The following is a 24,338-nucleotide window of genomic DNA, read 5'->3' on the forward strand; positions in this document are numbered from 1 at the left end:
CCCCTTAAGTTAGACAACAGGGACTGTTTCCATCAGTCCTTTGGCGGAACACTATCTTCTCAACGCTCAAGTTAATGAGCATCTGATGAAGCAGCTTTTGATGAACAATAGTGAACAAAGCAGCCATGAAGGTAAAAACTCTGAAAAAACAGATTCATCAAACATACTTCACTTTCTCCTGTTCCAAATCTTCTAAATAGGTTTCTTGCATTGGATTCTTTGAAGCATAACCTCTAAAGAGTAGGAGTGTCTAGCCTTTGACTGGTTGTGTATTCTAAATAAATTACAATACATTTTTACACAGAAAAAACATCCGCTCTGTACCCGTATGTGCTGGTCACTACAGTCCCTGAGGAGTGGGTTGGGCAGTCCAAGGCTGTGTTTCCTCCAACAATGATACACATCCAACACCACTGCAGTTAAGCCTGACGGCCACTGATCCAGGAATGTCTGCCCCACGGCCTTCAAATAACGCATCATGAGCTCCAGGATTCCATTGTTGGTCATGTTATTGAGCAGGAAGTTATGAACATCTTGCCGTTCTTCAGAGAAAAGATTTGTATAAGGTTATTAAATAAATAATGTTTTTAAAAATTAATTTCACTTTAATTAAGTAAACTCTCACCTAAGTCTGCAGAACCAATGAACTCAGTAGGGGCACTGCTGGTTCCGCAGTGCTGCAGGTCGTGTTTGCTCTCAAACAGGGCTGGATTGCTCAGACTTTCTTCATCTTCCTCCAAATTAAACTTTTTCAGGCTGTCAGAAACAAACATCACATTATTATACTGCATGTGGCGTCACTGGCCAGTTTATTAGCCAATTTAACACCTGTTACATTGCAAGTGCATATTGGCGTATGCCACACTGTGCTCCTTACAGCAGTGAGGTTTAAAGTCCCAGTACTGTAAATAGTACAAGTGAAGTGATTCACAGCACAGCATACCGTGCACACAAGTCAGAGCCCAGACATCAACCCGATAGAAATGCTACGGAAATGAAGTCATGCACATGAGAATACTGTGCTAAAGCACAGGAATGGGCCCATGATTCCTCCTGAATGATGTGTGGGTCTGATCCACAACAACAGGAAGCACTGATGCACTAGCATGATGAGTTGTCTGTCTATGGTTGTTCTCAATAAATACATGAAAAATGTGTTATTATTTAAGATGCATTATAGTTGTCAATACCCTTGAGCCCATGATCACATTTTATGACAAATTAATGCAGAATATATCGAAAGGGTTCATGTACATTGTATTTTCAAAGGTGTCACGTTACAGGCATAGGATAGAACAGTTTAAAGTATAGCCAGCCAGCCATCCTGTACTCAGCAGACCACTACTGAAGGTCCACCTATCAGAATATTTTCTCTCCAACCTGGCCTTAAGTAGAAGGAGCAACAGCCTAATAGTGAATGTGGCACATTTTGTCCTCCACCACTCGGATTGGGAGACACTTAACAAGAAGCTAACGTGCAGTCTCTGAACACATACAAGGTAGCCAGTGAGATATAAATGCATTTTTATTTATGTTTACTGCAATCTATATGCTGGTGGGATTTTTTGTGTCTGTAGTGATATGAGGACAGAGACCTGGATGGGAGGAACTTGAGTAACAGCTCCTGAAAGTCAATCTTCTCCTCTTTCTTGCACTTGGTGTTTCGGACTCTGGCAGAACGGCGCTTGGCTGTCTCTCCACAGTCTTCAACTACACGCTTTCTTTTGGTGGCTTTCTTTGCTTTATCTGCAAGGGCCGGGTCTAGAGCTGAGGAACATACATTCACAACTGATGTTGGTTACATGTAGTGAAATTGGCTATGATTGGTATATGTATGTGTGCTCACTGACCTGTGGGAAGAGTTGTGGTGACCTCTACAGTGTTCTGACTCAGTGGTATCTGCGTGGGATTGCTGGGTAGTGGTAGGCCTTGTTCTGTGGCTGGTGGAAGTGACTGCACTGGTGTTTGGGGTTGGGCGACCGCATCTGAAAAGTCCATCGGTAAAGCATGAGGCTGCGATGAGCTAGGACTACCGCAGCCAAGCAGCAACTGGGTTGTGGCTGCGACGGGGGTGGATGGCTCGGGGACAGCTGGGGGCGTGGTCTGGCTCTGCTGGAGACAGTAGTTGGGGTCCCGGTACTCAGAGAGGTCGATCCTACGGCCAAGGCTCGGGCGGGGGGGCTCACACGTGGTCTGGTGTCTATACATGGATGCCAGGCTCTCTCCGACACTCTTCCACCTGGACAGTAAACCTCTAGTAAGAACGTTTGTAAAGTCATTCAACCTACAACCATGAGTCTGGAGGCTTCGCTTACGTGAAGTGTCTGATAGGCTGCACCAGAAGCAGGTCAGGTTTGGGTTCCCGTTTCGTCAGAGCCTGTCTGCGCCTTCGTAGCTCTAGCGCCTCCTCTATGATGGAGTGAGCCTCCTCCTCATCCACATCCACACAGTGCACCGACATGTGACTGAATGAGAGAAAGCTTGCAGTTTTAAATCTGTGTCACAGTTAAGTCAATTGCCCTAAATAATAAAGAATATTTACACTGTTTCACTGAACATGTGAGCAGAGGGGTGAGAGTGGATAATCTCGAACCCTTGCTCATAAAGCTGTTGGGTCCCCCTGCTCCTCCACTCAGATTTGTGCTAGGCCACTGTGCACTCCACTAAAATGCCACATTGCTAGTCAAATTAATCCATGCTGACTGTCCCTGTAACTACTGATTGTAAGTCACGCTGGATAAGGGCGTCTGTAAATGAATAGAACGCTCCCCACATCATATTTATTTGTTAAATGGGGGGGGGCACTCCCCTCTGCTCAAATTCTCTGGCTGTTACATGATTTAGAATTAATCATGTAACATTTGCAATTACATAGTAATTATTCATCACCATAACTTTGTATTAAGCAATTAATTAGTATATAAGGATTCCCTCAACATCTTCCACATAAATTTCATAACATGAAGCATGTTGCATAAGCTTGGGATGATTATCAGAATAATTTCCCTTTTCCAACAGGTAGAAAAAATGTTTTTGTAAAAAGACCATACCACTTTGAGAACATTTGCATGGAATCTTTCTTCAGGCAGGGTTGCTCCTGAAAGATTTTCTCCTTGAGCACCAGTCCCTTAGTGTAGCCGTGATCCTTCTGCAGAGCTTTGAAGATGTGATATAAACAGCCTGAAGATAGCACACAGAATAGCAAATGCTGGATTTAGTATTTTAGATAAAGATCCAATACAGAGCATGCTTCAATGTTTTTGATGAAGGTAAGGTTAGCTTCACAGTCCCCTGTAAAAGCCACCAAATTACATATGCTTAGGTTTTATTATGTGCCATTTCTGCAGGTACTGGGATGCCCTGCTGATAAACTGAGCTGAATAATGCATAATTTATTAGAGTTGACAGTCACAGAGTCAGAGCTGAAAAACGTGACAGCGTTAAACCTGATATTCACAGAGAGATGATAATGGCAAATGGCAAAACTGTAAAGTAAATCATCCAAATGCAGTCATATTGTTCCATCAGCAGAGGAAATTATTATTCTGGCCTTATTCACACTAAATAGCATGTTTTGGTGCTTCACATTCAATGGACTCACATGATTGGTCTGCAATTACAGTAATCATTTTTTAACGGCTCTTAAAAGCTAAAAAGTATTTGACTCACAGCTGTAATCACTGATCGTATAAAGTACAGTAATGAGGCTGTCCAGGCAAGGCCAGTGGTCAGGATTACAGTGCAGACCCTCCTCGAACGCATGCCTCGCCAAAGGGACGCGCACCAGCCGAAGAGCGACTTGGCCGATTTTATACCACATGTTCACGTCTGTAGAATCCAGCATCACGGCCTGAGAGAAAAGATGGCGGATATGAATTATTAATGCTTAACACCGAGGTGCCGTGCATTTTTCACACTCCTGCATTTTTCACATCTCACCTGCAGGTAGAACTCCATGGCTGTCTCCAGATCGTCTCTCAACGCGGCCAGGCTGGCCAGGTTCTTGTAGGTGGAGTATTTGAGCATCATGCCCGGATGCTTCAAACCGACCTTCTCATCGTCTGAGGGCTGCGCCTACAAAGCCAGAAAATGCTGCAATAAATACATGATCACTCCAACGCCTGACATACTCACAAAAGAAAGTATGAACAAGAACAACTGCACCTCTTTGAGCAATGGGGTTTTGAGGAGCTCATGATAAGCCTTTGCAGACTCCTCAAACTTGTCATGTTTCTGAAGATCCAAAGCCTTGTGATACAAAGCGAACGCCTCGGCTTCCTGCACGCGTTATAGAGGACGAGTCAGGGGGAAAAAAAACTCCACACCCAGTAAATCAAGCAAACCCAGCCATACCTGTGCCTCCTTGGTTTGAGATTTTGTACTTTTCGAGGCCTCCTCGCACCCGTCTGCAGCCACGGAGGCCGCGTTCAGTGCAGCTATTCGGATCTGGATAAAAAAAAAAAAAAAAAAAGAATTAGACGTTTAAAAGTTACGACGCTACTGGACTCTATACGTACGTTCAAGATGAAGCACGTACCATGTTTCAGCGTCCGCCGTCCCCTGAACTCGACTAGTCAGATCTGACACATCCTGCGCAACCACAACACGGGTCAGACGGCGCCTCAGACGGAGCAAGTTCAAATTTCAAGCGCGTAACACTGTCGCCAGTTCGAGAAGAAGAAAGCGGCATTTTATTGTTTACGCGCCGCGCCGCTCTTCCCTGCGTTAGCTCCTACGCTAACACTAGCTGCGCCAGAACGTACCCAATTTCTCCACTGTCACGCCACCTCGACGCCATTCACTCAGCTTGGCTGGGAAGCCCCGCAGAGCCATGCCAGGCCGGCGACGTGCGCCGCTGTCCAGCCGCCTTGCAGTTACGCGGGTCCTACGGATTTCGCTACGGTTTGCCTTTTTTTTTTGCAGCCAAACGCGTGCCCGACCGGCGAACGCTTCGCGCATGCTGTCGTCCGTCAGTATGAGAGGGTGTCATTGGACGCGAGGATGCGTGCGTTCTGAGCTTAGCCAATCAGGACGCCGAACGCTGCGAGGCTACGCGGGCGTCAGGAAAACACGACGTGGGCGCGTTCATGTTACGAGGAAAAATACGCCCATCAGACCTTTTGTGTCTATATTGCAATTACTGCAATACGTCGTCTATGGAAATAATAAAACAAACAAACAAAAAAAAAAAAACATACCACACGGTTGGCATTTCTTCATTTTTATTAATAGTACAGTACAAAAAGTAGTAACGGTAGCAACAAAAAAAAAAAAAGAAAGACAATTAGAAGCACCACCTGCCTTGGATTCAAATGCTCTTCTTCTTGATTTTTTCGTTCTGCAAAAACATGACAAAATCAAAACGACTTTTCGTATTAACAGGAATGTTGCATTATTCGTTGAACAAGTTACTTGTGTGGAAAACTATTAATACAACCCTGCAGCATGCATACCTTAATGGCGCTGGCGAGCTGCACAAGTGTCTGCTGGTAACGGTCCTCCATGTTCTTCAGGCACTCCGGGTTTACGAGCTGTCTCTGGATCCCTGGACTGCCAGCTTCTGCTACCATCTGAAGGAAATTTCTCTCCTGGTGGGAGAAAATGAGAAGTTGCAATGGAGCTGAAACCAATGAAATGAAACATGCGGTAATTGTACGGTAATTCTAATGACCTGAATTTTGAGCAGGAAAGTGAAGGCCAAGCCAGTGTTTCCTGCCCTTGCCGTTCGGCCCACCCTGGAAAATTAGATGTAACTCATAATCATTTCGACATTAAAGATTTCAAAATGAGTACACTGGCATAGTTTAAATAAATGCCATGCCATGCCATGCCATGCCTGTGGATGTAGGTCCTGATGAACTGTGGCGCATCATAGTTCAACACAAACTTCACACCATTAACATCAATCCCTCTGGCAGCAGCATCAGTGCTTATCAACCTGTGAAACAGATTATTTTTCTAATGATTATGGGGATCTCTTCGCATCCATGCATTAAGCACTAAAAATAAAATTTCCATAATTTGCCACTGAAAGAATTATGTTATGAAGCATGTTATCAGATTCTGTTTTAGTCTATTCTATTTAATATTAAAATAAACATATGCAACTCACAGCTGAATCTTCCGCTGTTCAAAATCCTTCAGGGTCTTTTTCCTCTCTGAAGGGCTAAGTTTTGAGGAGAACTCTGCCACATTCACCCCTCCGAACAGCTTTACCAGCAGGTAGAGTCTGTAAGACACAAGATTCTTCAATAATCCTTCAAATGACTTAGTCACTCTGTAGTATTAGGCCAACACTGAAGGTGAAATGTTTCTGCAAAATCCATGTTAAATATCAGTGGAGAACATTCCTCCATGTTTGCATGTGGTTTCTGAGTTACTCAGTAAGGTACAGTGTGCACAGGATGAAGCATGGTAAGAAGTCTGCTTGAGCTCACCGGTGTGTGGCCTCTCTGGAGTTGGTGAAGCACAGAACAGGACTGAACTTCAGATTCAACAGAAAGTGGAGGAGGAGGAGCGGCTTCTTACTCAGAGTGCAGGGGACGTAATATTCCTGCACCATGCGAGAGAGTCATGATGGATGGCTGAGCCTCGTTATGGCGCTAAAAGGTTTTTTCACAATGAAATCGCCCAGCCCACGCATACCGTCAGCCCCTCCGGGAAGTTGAATTTCTCCTGCCGCTGAGAGGCTGCTGGCGTGGAGGTGGCGCTGTGAATGGAACTGAAGAGTCTAGGCTGGTGGAGGCCCAGCTGCTGGAGTTTTTCAGGGTTCTGGGTAAGAGTAGCTGAGAACAAAAGCTTCTGCAGGGGCATCTGAGGTGGAGAGAGGCTGCAAAAGAGGTTGGGTTTGCACCCTGGATAGAAACATCTGCAACAAAATGAACACAGACCAAATGAAGCAGCTCACCTTGCTGCTGTAATGGGTCCTGGCTCTCTCCGTCTGAAAATGGATGTTTCTGAGCCACTCTCATTTTTGTAGACAGCTTTAGTCACCTGACTGAGCCATGACTGATGCATGCTGTCAATCATCCTGTCTGCTTCATCGATAACCTGAAAATGGCAAATCATGTCTGCACCTTTAAAATGCAAAACAAGAATATTAAATGCATCAACATATAAAAAAAAAAAAAAAAGACAAAAATAGGTCATATCCACCACCAGGGAGGGCAGAATGACTCACTAGAAAGCGAAGTTGCTGCAAACTGAATCCATCCGTCTTACTGATATGATCCACCAGCCTCCCTGGTGTACACACCACAATGTCGGCCAAACTTCGTGAAACACCTCCTCTGCAAAAAAAATAATAAAATGCTATTTACGGGCAGAACGATCACCCTGGATATGTGACCAGGCTCTTATTGTTAAGCCACCTTTTCAATCAGCAGTTACCTGATTTGTGAGAGAGAAGCCTGCTCTGCACCAAAAGACTTCTGACCAGCCACCATCACCACTTTCAAACTGGTGCCTTCGGCGTAAGTGCAGAAAACCTTATAGACCTGTGAAAGATGCATCATCTTGTTCTTTTTCTTTTCTCCAAAACCACACCATGTGTGAGAGATAATGGTAAACGTAACACTTAATTAATGGTGTGATGGGACGTGTTGCAGGACACACAGCATTGCAAACAAAAAAGATATACATCCACAGGATCCCAGTGGTTTTTCTTGGATTGGATAAAACTGATCAAGACATGTAACAGGTCTTGAATTCTTATGTGCAGTTTTACAAATGAACCCAAACCAAGCAGTATGTTACAGATACAGCTTAACAAGCCCTAGTTACAGTATAGTACACTACAACAGGTGACAGTATGACCCCTTCTCAGCTTGTTTCTGGGAGACCTTTTACTAAGGTTGTCAGTTACGATGCTCTGGTCGCATATACCTGCTGAGTCAGTTCCTTAGTAGGCAATACGACCAAAGCTCTAACTTCACACACAACGCGCTGTGACAACGCCTGAAAAAGAAAGAGCAGATCATGACAAACATCCATCTCAGCATCAGCACCAACCCGTATCAAAAATCTTCTTCCACAAGCTACCTGAACGATGGGGATGACAAAAGCCAACGTCTTCCCACTGCCCGTGGGTGCCGACACACAAAGATCTCTGGGCCGGTAGCCACCTCTTCCTATCAGTAGCCCGTTGCTCACGCTCTCCAGGACTGCAGGGATGACCTCAGCTTGGACTGTTTATAAAAAGACATTCATCACTTCAGGGGGATATGATGAGACTGTAACTGAGTTTTCTAATAAGTCTTGCTTTTATATATTTCTAAGTAGTGGTAGACTTAGATTGTTTAAATGTGCTTTAAAAGGGTATCATTTAAAGTGGCATGACAAACGTGGGGTCACACCTCTGAACGTTTGCATTCCCTCCCCACGTTTTTGTTGGTTTCCTCACGCCATCCAACAACATTACACTAGATAAACTGACGACTCTGAATTGTGAGCGTGTGCACCCTGCGGTGGGCTGATGCCCCCACACTGCTCCTAGTGTCCTCAGAATGGTTATAGAAAGTGAGCGTGTACGAAGTGCGGCTATGGAGAGTGAGCAAAATGCATCTCAAGGCGCTTCACCTGGAAAGAAGTGCTGAATCCCGTTATTCTCCAACTTCTTCAGAAGTTTAGGGCAGATCCCCTGGACACTTCCAATGGGAACCAGATTACTTTTTATATCCCTCTGAACCACATTTGGCTGAGCAAGCCACTGAGGTAAGACTCTCTGGACCTAAAAAGAGAAATAGTGAAGGAGTGTATTAAAAGCCTTCCAGAAAGCTTCCGATGCATTTGTTCAGCTGCAAGGCAGTACTTTTGGTACTGGTTTGTTTTCAAATCCTCCAAGTATATGAAAGGCGGTCTGAGACGAACTGCTGGCGATGGAATCCACTGACGTAATGGGAACTCTTTGATCTTTTTGTTGAGCTTGGGTTACTTCATCAGTTGTTTCTGCTCCCTCTGATTATTAAACACATAGATCGAGTTTGAAATTACTTGCCTTTTTTTGTCGTGCACCAATAACCCTTCTTTAAGGTTTTAGACAAGATTTTGCATTGTTTTATGGTATTTTAGGAACAACATTGAACCAATCATAAGAGTTAAATTTACGTTTAAATGACTTGTGTTCACCACCACTGCGGTCCTTCTTCCTCTTCTTTATTATCTTGATCTTTCCATCCTGAGCCGAATCCTCTTGTTTTAATGTTGACTTGGCTCCCCCTCCTGGCTGATCGGACATTCCAGCCTTCCTCTTCTTAGCGAGTCGTTTTGCCCCGGCGTCCTGGCTGCGGGACGACGTTCCGTTCTTCTGGGCGGTGTCCACCTCGTCCCCCCCGGACCTGATCGCTGGTGTCTCCTCTCGGCAGGACAGAACCTGGAGCTGCCTCTCCTTGGCCTGCCGCTGCAGCTTCGCCAGCAGAGTTTTGGATCGCGACTCATTTTGACTGGCGCTCTCCTCCTCATCTCCGAGATACCTAAACGAGATAGGAACAGTCACGTTACCGGTGCTGCCAACACACACTTTCAACTTAAAGCTATTACCGTGAGGTGCGCGAGATGTGAGTTGTACGCGAATAACTACGTACCGGTTTATCAGGAAAAGCGCCATTCCCGGTGTTGTCAACACGTGAAGCCAAGCGACATTACTCGAAATGTACTGCTGGACGAACGATGCCGCGTGATTTTACTCTAATTCTGCACTTCACGGCTTGACCACAGCGGCCATGCGGGAACTCACGTTGACAGAGTCGCCGATGACGTCGGTCGCGTAGTGATGACATCAGAGGTCTCAGAAATGTGAGCGAAAGCAACGCGCTAGTCACCTCTTTTTCTTATTTACTTCTATTTTTATTCGCTTATATTCAACCTATAACGTTTAACAAACACCCATGTTTAATTAATTTGATCTATATATCTGTATATAACTTAAAATTACATTTATAATTATTCAAATGAGGTTATAGCGAATGTATTTATTAAAAAAACTATTTTGTGCATGAAAATAATTAAATGTATAATTAAATGAACACTATTAATTTGCACCTTAAATGACGAGCTAAGTACAAAGATATTACAGATTTATGTAGATGTAGTTTGATATTATGGCCATGTGACGGCAGTGTTGAGTTGCTGCTTTCCATTGTTTTCTGTTCAGAATCAGTATCCCGTTTATTATAGTGAGGGAACACATACAGGGAAATTGATTCCGGTCGATGGTGTTTCTATAGCACAACAGTATAAAACAACAACAATATACATTGTAGTATAATATCTTGTATACCGATACAAGGATTACAGAAGGGACAAGGATTTAGAAGGGACGATGGCGAGGAGAAACAGTGGTGTCTGTAAACAGTAGTCCAATGTCCAATCAGACTTTTTGGATTTTAAATCCTAGTTAGAACCGGACCTCCCTCTATTTTCTCTCTTCTCTTTCCTGGGTTTTACGGTTACAGTTACATTTACATTTACAGCATTTATCAGACGCCCTTATCCAGAGCGACTTACAATCGGTATTTACAGGGACAGTCTCCCTGGAGCAACTTAAGGTTAAGTGTCTTGCTCAGGGACACAATGGTAGTAAGTGGGATTTGAACCCGGGTCTTCTGGTTCACAGGCGAGTGTCTTACCCACTAGGCTACTACCACCTTTCCACTACCACCTTACCACCTTTCAGTTACAGACGACACCCCTCTCCGGACACAAGCAAAATCTGGAAACCAACATGAAGAAAAATAGCTCAGAGAGGGATTCTCTTCTAGGGTAGCAAGAACGTGCAGTGGGCACCACTGCAGTACTACTGTCATCAAAAGTTGTGAGTACCGGACGTCCGTTATTACTAATTGTCCTTGCTGATGATGCTCAGGGACATGGGTCTGCTTTGGTTTGGCAGAGCCTAACTGGTACAGGAGTTACAGTTGTGGTGGCTTTAAGTTGAGTATGTCACTGATGTTCTGTTCTTTTTCATTCTTTATCGTCACAGCCACGATTCATGCTATGTTCCCATTTCTGAAGCCACTACCTGCAATGCCAATGCAGAGTTTATCCACTTTGTCTTACCAGAGTGTCCTTGTACTGCTGACCTACTGAATCTTGGGTAATTTTAGTTGATTGTGGTTGCCATGTTTATCCAGGATTGGCCATGTATATTCAGTATGACTGAAATCGAAAGCTTTTGGTTGTTTCGGAATTCAAACAATTAGACATCAAGTAATATCATGCTGCTGTTCATCCTTAGCTGATAGCAACAATGGAGAAAAAGCATATTATAAAGATAATAATTTGCTATTTAACTATTTTGCTATTTTATTTTCGTGTAACATTGATGCAGCTCTCTGCTTTCATTTTATTGTCTGTCAATATCTTAGAGAAACCTAAATTCTGCATTTTGTTGAGCATTCAGTTTTAATTATGTTTAGTTTCTCTATAATTTGATCAATTTATAGTAATGTACTTTATATTCTTGTCACAGTCGAGGAGGGAAGGGAACGATGGACACCAAATGTCAGGAACAAAAAGAAACAGAATTTATGAAAGTGAAGTGATTGTCATTGTGAAACACTGCAGCACAGCACACGGTGACACAATGAAATGTGTCCTCTGCTTTTAACCATCACCCTTGGTGAGCAGTGGGCAGCCATGACAGGCACCCGGGGAGCAGCGTGTGGGGACGGGGCTTTGCTCAGTGGCACCTCGTCAGCACCTTGGCAGCTCGGTATTCGAACCGGCCATCTTCTGATTACGGGACCACCACTGCCCAACACCACTGCCCTGTAGGTCCACCACTGTAGGTCGCCATTGTGTGTTGCAAAAATGAAGAAATGAGCCACCACGCTTCGTACTGAACAACGTTCCTCTGTGATACGACGAGATTCAGGGCTGCAGGTCTCTGCCGCCCTCTTGTCAGACTCCTCAAGCCTGGCGCCTTGTCTGGTGAGGTGATTGGCCCAGAAACCCCCTGCAGTTTACTCACTCACCCATATGACACAAAGGCAGATAGACTCACAGAACAGCACGGCACAATCCGGTATGACGACAAACACACAGAGACATGGGGAAACCTCGGCATTCGTGTTGGAGAACAGGTCTGTAGACTACGGATCATCCGTACGGATACAACGCTTCACCGGGGAGGATGTCTTATCCGTATTTTTTGTAATGTTCTTGTGCACTTCAAAGTGAAGTGGGAATAGGAATTCTGCTAGACTGCCAACCACTGAATTTGCCCAGAAGTCAAATTGGGTTTCCTCAGCAGGGTCCCGCACTGCCCTGTAGCTGTCCTGTGGGGGGTGGAGTTTAGTTCAACGTCATGCCAGTATGCATTAAAGGATAAAACGTAGGTAATACACATAAAACATGTAAGCACATTAAAATGATGTGCTACACTCAAGTATATTAAATACATGTTGCAATGCCAAGGAAATCACATAACTGAGTACATATTTTATTTTATACTCTATAATAAAAAATATTCTATGGGAGTCTGGGCTGGAAAATGGTAATTGCTATTTTGAGCACTGTTTTTAATAAAAATACTCAGTATGTCAGCATGAGAGTTCCGTAAACAGTAAATAATGTTGTAAAAAGCATTGAATGGGCTTTTGAAAGTGATCCTAAATTCAAATAGTAAATTAGTTACGTATTTGTAGTGTAGGTTTCACAATGATGATGAGTGGGGTGACATACAGTCTCAAAGCTTTTCAGTAGGTATAAACTTTATCAAAATAACAAGTCCTGGCACTTTTCATATTTTAAATTTAAAATGTTTAGATATTTATAGCTTTATACTACATTTTATCTGGTTATCTTTATACTTCATTTTATCTGGGGCAGTGGTGGCCTAGCGGTTAAGGAAGCGGCCCCGTAATCAGAAGGTTGCCAGTTCGAATCCCGATCTGTCAAGGTGCCACTGAGGTGCCACTGAGCAAAGCACCGTCCCCACACACTGCTCCCTGGGCGCCTGTCATGGCTGCCCACTGCTCACTCAGGGTGATGGGTTAAATGCAGAGGACAAATTTCACTGTGTGCACCGTGTGCTGTGCTGCTGTGTATCACATGTGATAATCACTTCACTTTTTTTTTTTTTTTTTTTTTTTTTAGAATGTTATACAGGTGCGTTCCGTTCTGCCCACTGCATGTAATGTTCAAGTGTTAAACAAATACAAATCACCTAATGCCTATTAAACAATGACTGGAAACCTACTGTCAGTTGAGCCTCCAGGAACAGGATTGCTAACCAACCACAATTAGGACGGCACTAGATGGGGTTATGGCTGAAAAAAAGGGGTAACCTGCTGGAGCTGTGGCCTCAGCAGACTGTCCTGTTAGAATGCGTCCTTGACATTCATTTCAGGACATAAATCAGTTCATGTTAAAGATATGATTGTATCTGGTAAAATACCGAATCTGGGCCAGCACAGAGTCAGATTACTTTTTTTTAATTGATCTCATTAACTAAATTTTTTTCAATTATAATAGTTATTCTATTACAATATAATTCATTATTTTTGCAGCTTTTGAAAGTCTTGGTGCTGCTGATAGTAAATGTGTCCTGTGACAGGTTTGGGTTTAAATGTATATGAAACTGCTGCTGACATAACATAGTTAGGGCCCCATCTACACAGGAGGAAATTGTAATAACTGAAAAATATTATGAATACAGGCATAATATAGTATCTCAGACAAGCGGATGGTTTTTGGCCTTGTGCAGTTGAGCTGTATAATACAAATCAAGCTATTGGTATTTGCAAAAAAGGATCTTCGACCAACATGAACAAACCCAGGGGATGTGTTTCTGCAATCAATTACATATATAGAGGGAAACAAATCAAATTATCAATATAAACCCCACTACCAATGTCTCAGATGCATGTCCTTCTGAAGATAACGCTAAAAGGATGGCCAGAAATCTCGGATGAAAGCGTCAAGGTGTGAAGAATCTTAGGGGACCATCTCAAGCCAGCACCTTCTGTCCAGCCTTTATTGGAAAACAGTTGGAGCACAGCACTGAAATTAGTTATTGATCTTTCCCCCAAGCCCTGGGACTTCACAAACCCATCTGCTGATTCTGTCTTTTTTTGTGTCTTTCTCATATTCTTCCTTTGCTTTATTATCTCTCTTTCCTTCATTCACGCTGCTCCCCCAGCCCTTATATGTTGTTCCATGTGAATAATGTGACAAGTTTTCCTGCCTTGCTCACTCAGCCCTTTTATTCTCATCAGCTTATGCTTGTTGCTTTTTATCCTTTAGCTGAATCTACCATCGCTCGTGTTTTTCATTGTTATTGAGCATCTGTAAAGAGGAGCAATCTCGAAATAAAAACTGCATTGCTCGAAAATGGATTTTGGTCGTCGGCCTTGCATTTTTTTTCTTCATTTTTAAATGAGGAGTGGTCTGTCCTCCAAAGTGTCTGAAATGATTTTTATTCCCAGTCCACAAAATTATGTCATAAGCTGACATTCCGGCAGTCTGGGGACGAGGCCAGGGATAAACAAGGGCAGCGTGACAGCATGGAAAGAGCTGTGACGTATGCAAATACGAGCTCCCTGCTCACAGCCCCTGATTGTCAGGTCAGGCAGAGCCAATTAAATCTGGGAGGTTCAATCACCTTCCTGCTCGCTGCTAGATCCCACACTGACAATAGGCACACTTTGCTGCCTGACAGGATGGTGTTACGGGTTTCCCTTCCCCCATAAAGCTGGGCTTCTGTAAGAGGTTCCTGCTCTCAGGAATTGATTGGGGGGTTGGTTCGGCTGGGGGAGCCTTAAGGTTCATTGAGTGAAGGGAACAAAGCAGGAATTTAAAGACTCAAGTACGCCCCTCCTCCACATCCCACGTCTCCTTGCTGGATGTTGCCCCTGCCTCTTTTCATGTGTCGGATGGGTGTGGAGCCGGTAGCTGGTAGCTTCTCTAGTATGGGGTGGGGGAATCTCCGCTGTTCAAAAATAGGCACTGAGATAATTCCACCGAAAATGTCATTGTAATATTATTTCAACAAAATAAACATTCAGACCCATATTTTCACAGCAGTAATGAAGACAACATGGTACAAAAATTACTATTCTAACTTCCACTTTAGTTCCAGAATCTGCTTTTATAATTTAGATCTGGCCATTGGTGTCTCTCTCTCTCTCTCTCTCTCTAGCAACGCAATATTATATAATGTAAAATAAAAAAAAAACAGTAGAGTAACAATATAGAATACTATATAATACTATATATTTTTTCAAATACTCTATAACAATATACAACATAGCAGTGTAACAATGTAGCAACAATGTAAATAAAGTACAAGCAATAGTCATATGGAATGTACGAGTGTGGACCTTTGTAACTTAAATATCAATCTAAATCTGAATGCATCAACAAGGGTGGCTATGGTCAGCTGTTATAAAGGTGATGGAATGAGGGAAGAAGCGGGTCCTGGAGTTAAAAAACCAAAACAAATCTGAATGTGTCAATCTTTTTTGCAATGCGACGCATATCTGTGTTTGTTTTTAGGTAGAATGTCTAATGTTAGAAAGGAAATATTCATTAGTGAACTGTTATCCATACATTTGCTATATCTCCTTAAATGTGCAATACCACCTCACTATGTGCAGTAATGTGCAATTCCTCCAAAAAACTTAAAAATCCTGTGCAATTTGTTTTTTGTATATTTTTTATACTTATGTTAACTACTATTTTATTTGTTTGTTATTTCAGTCTGTCTTATTTTCTGTCATTAACTATATGCCTCACACTGAGTCGGCTGCACCTTAAATTTGGTTGTTCCTTGAAAAGTGACAATGACAATAATCTTATCTTAAATTTAATCTTATCTTAAATAGAGATTTTAAGTCACTCTGGATATGGGGCGTCATCACTATGCCATATATGAGAGCCTTTTTACATCGATGTCATAGTTTGAATCCTTCTCAATCAGCGAAAAAAGTGGTACAGCTGATAGCAAAGCGCCAGGACAGACCCAGGTGGAACTTGACAAAAGATTTCACGAAGACACCAAAGTTGCCTGTCTTCTGCCAGAGCGGTCATTTATCTTACCAATCTACAGGCATTTGCCATTTACTAACATCAGCTAGAGCATTTCTATTGGCTCACAAGAAACATCAAAGTTGAAAAACATATTCTGCTGCTACCAGGACTGCAGTTTTACATTTATGTTCCAAAAACCAAAAAAAAAAGAATCCTGTAACCATTAGAAGATTGTGGTTCTTTTTCCAAATTTCTCTGGAGACGCCATAAAGCTGCCTTGTGACAATGACTTCTCTTTATTTTAAATAAAAAAATAAAAAAAACAGTGCATAATATATAATATTCTGGACCAGCATGGAGCGTATGAACCTCTGATAAAGGAGCATGATGAGGCCGGGCATGACAGTAAGACAGCTGCTCACCGCTACGCTAAACTGCTTTACTATTCAGCCCAGCACTCGCCCTGGATAATGGAATAGACCCTCTGGGGGAATGAGCAGCGCAGGCTCGAGCTCGACTAAATATAACGACTGCCTTCCCAAGCCTCTTCTACCCGCTTTATCGCATCTTTGTGTGCAGTGGAAATGGAAGCGGCGTTGTAGAGCATGAGCAATTATTTAAATAATGCAGCACATGCAACTGTTACACACTTACCGGGCTACAATATTTAGACTTTGGCATTAGGTTTGGGTAATGCAGGAATGAATGTGGATAACTTTATGGAGAAATGATGTGACTAAACCATAAAATTCACACATCCTTCTTGAAATTTACCGTCTGAGCTGAGGCATTGTCACCCTGCCTCTGAAACCAGACAGGGTCTAGACACAGCCAATTACAGGCAAGACTAGGCATTACTGCCACTACTGCCACCCCATATCCAGCCATATCTGGCTCAGACATGTGAGCAAGGTTACCCACTTGGAGATGTACTGAGAAGAGAAGAAGTCCGGGAGACAAATTCTGGTCGAATTTGTAATTGTCAGACACTCCGCCCAACCTTTTTTTTCCTCTTACATTTATAGCATTTATCCAGAGCGACTTACAATCAGTAGTTACAGGGACAGTCTCCCCCTGGAGACACTCAGGGTTAAGTGTCTTGCTCAGGGACACAATGGTAGTAAGTGGGGTTTGAACCTGTAACTCTGTGGTCTTCTGGTTCAGAGGCAAGCGTGTTACATGCTAGTTACATCCCACTTACTACCATTGTGTCCCTGAGCAAGACACTTAACCCTAAGTTGCTCCAGGGGGGGACTGTCCCTGTAACTACTGATTGTAAGTCGCTCTGGATAAGGGCGTCTGATAAATGCTGTAAATGTAAATGTAAAAAATGTAAATGTAAATGTAAGTTTCAATCACGTTATGACCTTTGTCTGTCTGCTCTGTGTGTGTGGAGTTTGCATGCTCTCCCTGTGTTGGTGCAGGTTTCCTCAGGGTTCTCTGGTTTCCACCTGCCGTCTAAAGACGTACAAAGTAGGTGAAATAGTGACTCTAAATTTTCAGCAGGTGTACGTATGTGAGTGAGTGGCCTCTGCACACACCCTGCACATGGACACCCCGCCCTGCACCCCAGTGTCCAAGAACTCTGGCAGCTGCATCCCTGATTCGAAATAGGCAATTACTGCCTATACTGTACTGTGTTTGGACTGAATGTTGCCGAAGCCCTGCTTTGCCCCTGACATCTCTCGACACTGCCCGACCACAATCCAGCCTGTTGTGTTCTCCTCCGAATACTCCATGGTAACCCCAGTTCCTCGCCCTGTGCCTCATCACCTGCCGCGGAGCTTCCCCCGGACTGCCCTGCTCCCACGAGCGCACTCTCACTTGTCCACACTCTCAGTCTCCTGCTGTCTCCACACAGTCACCTCTGTGCCACGGCCTCACGTCCTTCTCTGGCCTCTCCTCATCCTCCAGGTATGTCCGCAAGTGTCCCCCTGAAACATTCTGAAAACCATTTAACCATTTAACAAATCAAAACCAGCCACTTTAAGACAGTCCGTTTTGATGTGTCGCTTTGGGGCAGTGGTGACCTAGTGGTTAAGGAAGCGGCCCCATAAACAGAAGGTTGCCGGTTTGAAGCCCGATCCGCCGAGGTGCCACTGAGCAAAGCACCATCCCCACACACTGCTCCCCGGGCGCCTTTCATGGCTGCCTGCTGCTCACTCAGGGTGATGGTTAAAAGCAGAGATGCAAATTCCTTCGGGATAAATGAAGTATAACAAAAATAATAATAATTATTATTATTATAATGAGAGGCAGGACGAGGAGAAGTGGGGCCTATAGAAGTCATCAACACCATTCACCAACAACAGTGATTGGTGCAGACAGGAATTTAGGGGAGAGGTGGGAAATTCTCTGGGCGGACAATCCATGAATAAGCATGACGACATATGGGGACAAATTCCTGATCCGACCATCTGAGCTGCTGCTCTCCGAACGATAAAACAGAATGACCAAAGCCCTCATTATATATATCACAATTTCTAGCCACTGCAGGACTATAGACAGGCAAGGAGAACTATTAATGTTAAATAATCTCACAAAGAGAAATTTCATAATGTCTCCACCTATATTCGTCCTCCTCCTCATTGAACATTTATTTTTTTGGGGTTGATTCCATTGCAGGTCCACTGTTTGCCGGGAACAATGAAATGTAGTTACTAGGAATTGAACCTGATATAGGTGCCATTCTTTGTTCCATTACTATGCAAATGCATGCTGCACATCTAAGGTTGGCTTTAATAAGTGGGATTCCTGCACATCCAGCCTCTGTCAAAAAATAACAGACAAAGCCAGTCACTCTGTGCACGCTCTCTATACATTTTAAATGAGGCTCCCAGAATCTGAATGCATCATTGGATAAGCAGGATACTCATTTCAATATTAAAAATAATATGCATGGTGGTTTGCAGAGCACAGCGCACACAAGCTTGAGTTCTTCCTCCTATTGCCCCCCCTCCTCCCATTTTCACTATCCCCTTTGAAAAAAAAAATCTCCATAATTCTGTTTAAATATATTCTGATGTGTGCATGTGAATGAGCTGGTTGATTTGCGTGCCATGCGATCCTGCTGCTGTTCATTACTGACATGCGGCGCGTTGCGAGCGCCACGGGCGGGCACTCGTTAACCAGTCCAAGAGGAAGGCAGGGCTGCTCTTAAAAGACCTGCTCTATGCCAGTCAGTAAACCTGGGCGGGAGCGTGAAGGGAGGAGGCAGAGCAGGAAATTGCATTATCTGAATACCTGGGTGTATTGTTGTAAGGGCTGATTGCAGAAATGCTTTAGAACCATTTTATATACATTCTTGTGGTACAGCTCATAAATGAAAAAATCTTTTTCACGCTATTTTTGGTACAATTGTACCACATTTGTATTCATCATGAGGCAGTCAGCAGACATTTCGGTCTGTCAAACACACTATGTAACCCTGTTTGCTGGCTGTTATATTTAACATGACATAAAATGACAATTCATACATTAACAAAAAAAATTATGTTCATATTCATCCTCAGTACAGTCAGATTTATGCCACAGGCAATAACATTCCAAATATTGACGTAGTAGAGAACAAGAAACTGTGACACCGTTTCTTATAAAGACTCGTAACTTTTGCTCCAGCCTATAGTTGATTGGATGAACATTTTAAGTGCATTCTTCCGTAGAACGTTCCAGACATCTACTGATATACTGCTATAAGAATGCCAGCTGTCACAGACTTATCCAGCCTACAATCTGCTGTTAGCAACAGGCCTCTCCTACTTGAGTCTATCTGGAAGAAATGTGGACAGAGCTTCATAAATACGAGCGTATTTCATGTCGCCTCACTGCAATTCATGTACACGTGCCGCACACATTAGCATACACATTACAGTTATGTGTGGGGTAAGGGACTTCATATCCCGCCTCACTAAGGTTCATTCCTCACCAGATTCAAAGTTAAAGAGTTAAAAGCAAAATATGATCATATCTCTGAGCTGACTGTGGATCAGCGCTGTGACACTGGACAGTGAGGAGGGAAAGGGGACACCCTACAGGGCAGTGTGGTGCAGTCCAGTCCCTCACTACCTAATAAATTAACTTAGGCGAGGTTGATGTGAAGTGAAGTGATTGTCACACGTGATACACAGCACACGGTGCACACAGTGAAATTTGTCCTCTGCATTTAACCCATCACCCTGAGTGAGCAGTGGGCAGCCATGACAGGCGCCCGGGGAGCAGTGTGTGGGGACGGTGCTTTGCTCAGTGGCACCTCAGTGGCACCTTTGCGGCTCGGGATTCGAACCGGCAACCTTCTGATTACGGGGCCGCTTCCTTAACCGCTAGGCCACCACTGCCCCCTGATCACTACAAATATGTGTTTAGATTATGCTCAATATTCTGCATTGCAAACTATAATTCATATGTAGGACCTCAAACCAATACTTGTTTCCAGGGTTTACACTTCACCCCAGTCACACACTACCGAGCATGAGGACGTTGAACATTGTTAGATCCTGAATTCCTAGAATTCTGGAAGATACAGTTCTGCCTTACCTACGTACTGGATCCGTCCATATAAAAACATGTATTAGAATGGTGTTAATGAACTCTCGAAATGCAGGGCCTTTTTTTTAAATGGCAGCCGTTTTACATCACTTTTGTCTAATGAGGATTCTAGAACCCTCATGCATGTATGTAAATGTAGGCCTTCATTTGACACATTTATGCAAATGTATGTAAATGCACAGTGACCTGGAACTAAAAATCTACTTTTGAACATTCCCAGGTAGAGGACATTAAATAAACTTTTATTTCATTCTCCTCTTCATATTCTATTGTTGCCTAGCTGTGAAGCATTTCCCTTCAGATTGCCGTCAGCTTCTCTAAAGTCTTGCATCTCATTAAAAATCTCTCCTTCCCCCTCAGAAGAAAATTCACCGTGACGCAAATCAAGCCTTTGTGTCTCATATTTTTAAAATACTAACCTTGAAACGTAGAGATATGGATAACAAAATAGCTGATGCCAAGAAATACAAGAGCCTTTTTTAATGTAACTTAAAACGAACGGGAGCAAGCTGTTTAAATGAACTAATCGTGGTTAATCCCTAAGACTAAAGTTGCTGTAATTCATCATTTAAACTATGACAGAGAGATGTGTAGCAAAGAAGCTGCCATTAGACAACTGTTTTAGTTTAAAAAGTACGGCCTGAGGGCTGATTCAGATGATGCGCCCAAAACTGTGTGCGTTTAAATATTTAGTTACTCTGCGTGACTGAAAAAAAAGACTTGTTCAGACTCAGGCGCATCCCAGACACACCACAAGCGTAATGCTCCTGGGTTTCAGTGCCTTGGCAGCCATTTTAAAATAATGAAAATGAATCGGCCTTGAACCTCCATCTTCATGCAGGGATTGTGTAGTAGTTGTGGTGTAGATTGTGGGGGTAGTAGCCTAGTGGGTAACACACTCGCCTATGAACCAGAAGACCCAGGTTCAAATCCCACTTACCACTTTGTGTCCCTGAGCAAGACACTGTCTCCAGGGGGTGACTGTCCCTGTAACTACTGATTGTAAGTCACATCTGATAAATACCGTAAAAGTAATCTATGGCCAGGATGAATCTTGCAAACCAAGTCATAGGTCAGAGATTTATTTATTTTAAATACATCTCAATGGTTAACAGCCGTATGCACAAAATAAACCAAAATGATCTCATGAATGCAGGAGTGATGTCAGAGTACTGATGTGACCGAGTGCATGAGGGTTAAATCTGGCTGCTGTGGGGGCCACAGGAAATGCCCTGCAATGCAAAGTGGGTGTCATCACGTGGCGTTTTTATTCCATATTCCGATGTTATTAATTGACATTTTGCCATCTCTCTCGTTGGTGTTTTGAAAGAGCTCCCAGCACTGTCCTTTTTGTCCAGAGATACATCTAGAGTTCTCCACAGACTTAAAATACCAAATAGTAAAATCAACAACAATCATTCAGTGTGGTAACGTTCACGTGCACAATAGAGGTCGTCCTGTGCTGAACAGTGCGAACACCGCTGTTATTAAACGCCTGCTGAGACAGAGGAAGGAAGCGGAAGCACATTTGACGCATGCACTTCTCAGGGACGGTCCCTCTGGTCAACTTCCTGTTTTCTCAGACTTTTCACCTTAATAAGAAAAGACACGACGGCAACAAACTTTGTTCGAGGGCCCCACCCCTTTCCACCATCCTGTGGAATCAACTCTATCAGATATTTTGCATATTTAGCCACAGTTTGTGACCACGGTCACTCATAGCAATTGTTGATCATTGATTTTAAAAAGCTGGTTTTCATCCCACTGAGCTTTTTGGTTGCTGACCACAAAACCGGTGGTTGCCTAGTGGTAGTAGCCTAGTGGGTAACACACCTATGAACCAGAAAACCCAGGTTCAAATCCCACTTACTACCATTGTGTCCCTGAGCAAGACACTAAGTTGCTCCGGGGGGGAATGTCCCTGTAACTACCGATTGTAAGTTGCTCTGGATAAGGGCGTCTGATAAATGCTGTAAATGTAAACCGGTCAAATCAGTTTCAACTTGTTTTTACTGACTTTAATGAACGAGAATCAAACCAGAACCAAATGAAATGGCCAATTATTGGAAGTGAAAAGGCAAAATAAAGTCCAATCCAACCCCTTCCTTTGTTTTTTTCTGGTATTTTACATATGTGAACACTGGGTTTTCATCAGAATTGTGGGGTACATAATTATGAGAGGTTGAAAAGATTTGATTTTAAAATGATCGTGAGGCGAAATTGACCATCAATCGAGTATTATGCCAAATGTCTAGTGTATATATATTTCTGATGATGTGTCTCATTTCGGCATGCCTGTCGCGCTTTGTGTTGTGGGCGTGGCTTTAATTTATGAGGGTGGGGACAAGCCATGGGCGGCAACCTCTATCAGCTTCCCATGTGCTTCCAGAGACCCGCCGCGCTTTAAACACGAATCTTGTTTCACGCGTGTGTCGTTGGACCGGGTTTGGAGCTTAAACACGATGGAGAGTGCGTTCGACGCGCAAAGTCTGATTTCGATCTCGCTGCGGAAGATCCACAGCTCCCGGGCGCAGAGAGGTGGCATCAAGCTGCACAAGAACCTCTTGGTCTCCGGCGTGCTGAGGAGCGCCAGGCAGCTTCACATGAACGAGAAACGGGCAGAGACGCGGCGATGGCACCGGCGCGACACGTTTCCCGCGCCGGGGACCCCGTGCGCACCGGAGGCGCAGGTGGCGGTGGAGGGACCGAGGAGGATCGGGGACATTTACGGCCAAGACTGCGGCGTGTCGCAGGGCTCATGTGCGGACACCTGCTGCTGGGACAACTGCGAGGTTTCGGAGGCGTCGTGCCACCAGACCACCGTGTTGGACCTGGACACGCATCAGGTGACCACGGTGGAGGACGGGCGCCATCGCTTCTCGCGACAGTCGGCGAGGGACGCGGGGATCTCGACCAAAAGAAAGTTGGACGGAAGTCTCGCCGACGCCGATCGTCGCGCGTCGGACGCCGCCTGCGCCAAGAGAGCGAGGGCCGAGGTCTCCAGTGACCCCGGCATCTCCAACCTGATCTCCAGCTTACGCTCCGGCCTGGCGGAGTTCCTGAGCCTTCACACCGACCTGGAACACATGCGGAGGTCGCGCGTGGCGTGCAGTGGCGCCTGGGTTCGAGTTGTCGAGGCTTGTTGACGACACTGACTTATCGTCGCTGAAGAACATCGTGACCACACCAAGTGTCACAGAGGACTGTCTGACCTGAACACGGTTCATGTGAAGGAAGTAAAAAGCTCGCTGATAGCACCGATAAACACTTTCCTTTTCAAGATTACTGTTATTTAAATGTAAAATGTCTTATTTTTGTATTTTTAATGGTATTTAATTTAAATACGTACACTTTAAAAAGCTCTTTCTTAATAAAATACTGCTTTACAATTTTTGTACAATTTTTTATTTTTTTTATATAACATGCTGTCTGTTTACTTCTCTTAATTTGTATAAAAGACGTCGTTCCATGAGGTCAAGTAATGCTTCAAGGCCTTATAATAACTTTTGTGGATGGTTATCATTATAAGCAGTCAAAGCGTTATGACTGAATTCAGTCTGACTTGCACCACAATCGCTCACACTGTAGTCAGACGTCACAGTGTAATAAATATGATAGTAATACAGTCGTATTTGACTACCTGTTGGAGGTCAGAAAAGAACATTTTGAACTGGAATGGTTTATTTGAGAAACAAGCAAAAGTCTCAACACCACAACACTTTTGGATATTTTAGTCTCTTAGAGCATGGCCATAATAAGTTCACATACACAAAAACATACATTTTAAAACCATTTTAGAAAATTATAAGCCATTTTAGAGTAAT

The 24,338-nt window shown here is 43.7% G+C and overlaps 3 protein-coding genes across 5 annotated transcripts in view; 1 reads left to right on the top strand and 2 right to left on the bottom strand.

Moving 5' to 3' along the window:
* Nucleotides 1–4,939, bottom strand: part of cabin1 (calcineurin binding protein 1) — a 53,695-nt gene extending 48,756 nt beyond the window's left edge. For all 3 annotated transcript variants that reach the window (XM_028995489.1, XM_028995488.1, XM_028995487.1), the window contains exons 1-12: nucleotides 4,764–4,939; nucleotides 4,538–4,590; nucleotides 4,354–4,446; nucleotides 4,165–4,278; nucleotides 3,940–4,074; nucleotides 3,670–3,850; nucleotides 3,051–3,180; nucleotides 2,316–2,465; nucleotides 1,851–2,239; nucleotides 1,596–1,767; nucleotides 626–756; nucleotides 325–542 (exon numbers count right to left, since the gene is read on the bottom strand). In XM_028995489.1, the coding sequence (XP_028851322.1) occupies nucleotides 325–542; nucleotides 626–756; nucleotides 1,596–1,767; nucleotides 1,851–2,239; nucleotides 2,316–2,465; nucleotides 3,051–3,180; nucleotides 3,670–3,850; nucleotides 3,940–4,074; nucleotides 4,165–4,278; nucleotides 4,354–4,446; nucleotides 4,538–4,540 (1,716 nt within the window). In that variant the 5' untranslated portion in view covers nucleotides 4,541–4,590; nucleotides 4,764–4,939. The remainder of the gene's footprint in view (nucleotides 1–324; nucleotides 543–625; nucleotides 757–1,595; nucleotides 1,768–1,850; nucleotides 2,240–2,315; nucleotides 2,466–3,050; nucleotides 3,181–3,669; nucleotides 3,851–3,939; nucleotides 4,075–4,164; nucleotides 4,279–4,353; nucleotides 4,447–4,537; nucleotides 4,591–4,763) is intronic.
* A 354-nt stretch (nucleotides 4,940–5,293) lies between these two features.
* On the bottom strand, nucleotides 5,294–9,748 carry ddx51 (DEAD (Asp-Glu-Ala-Asp) box polypeptide 51). Its single transcript, XM_028996415.1, has 16 exons — nucleotides 9,582–9,748; nucleotides 9,106–9,470; nucleotides 8,810–8,955; nucleotides 8,578–8,728; nucleotides 8,041–8,186; nucleotides 7,885–7,956; nucleotides 7,390–7,496; nucleotides 7,181–7,289; nucleotides 6,908–7,050; nucleotides 6,646–6,829; nucleotides 6,438–6,553; nucleotides 6,113–6,229; nucleotides 5,837–5,938; nucleotides 5,672–5,735; nucleotides 5,454–5,588; nucleotides 5,294–5,338 (listed from the first exon to the last, which is right to left on the bottom strand). Exons 1-16 carry the CDS (start codon nucleotides 9,602–9,604, stop codon nucleotides 5,309–5,311), a joined length of 2,010 nt encoding a protein of 669 aa, XP_028852248.1. The 5' UTR covers nucleotides 9,605–9,748; the 3' UTR covers nucleotides 5,294–5,308.
* A 13,151-nt stretch (nucleotides 9,749–22,899) lies between these two features.
* Nucleotides 22,900–23,834, top strand: LOC114799937 (immediate early response gene 5-like protein). The gene has a single exon (XM_028996926.1). It carries the CDS (start codon nucleotides 22,977–22,979, stop codon nucleotides 23,658–23,660), a length of 684 nt encoding a protein of 227 aa, XP_028852759.1. The 5' UTR covers nucleotides 22,900–22,976; the 3' UTR covers nucleotides 23,661–23,834.
* Nucleotides 23,835–24,338: the final 504 nt, after the last annotated feature.

This window comes from Denticeps clupeoides, chromosome 11 (genome assembly GCF_900700375.1).
Source record: "Denticeps clupeoides chromosome 11, fDenClu1.1, whole genome shotgun sequence".
Lineage (NCBI taxonomy): Eukaryota > Metazoa > Chordata > Actinopteri > Clupeiformes > Denticipitidae > Denticeps > Denticeps clupeoides.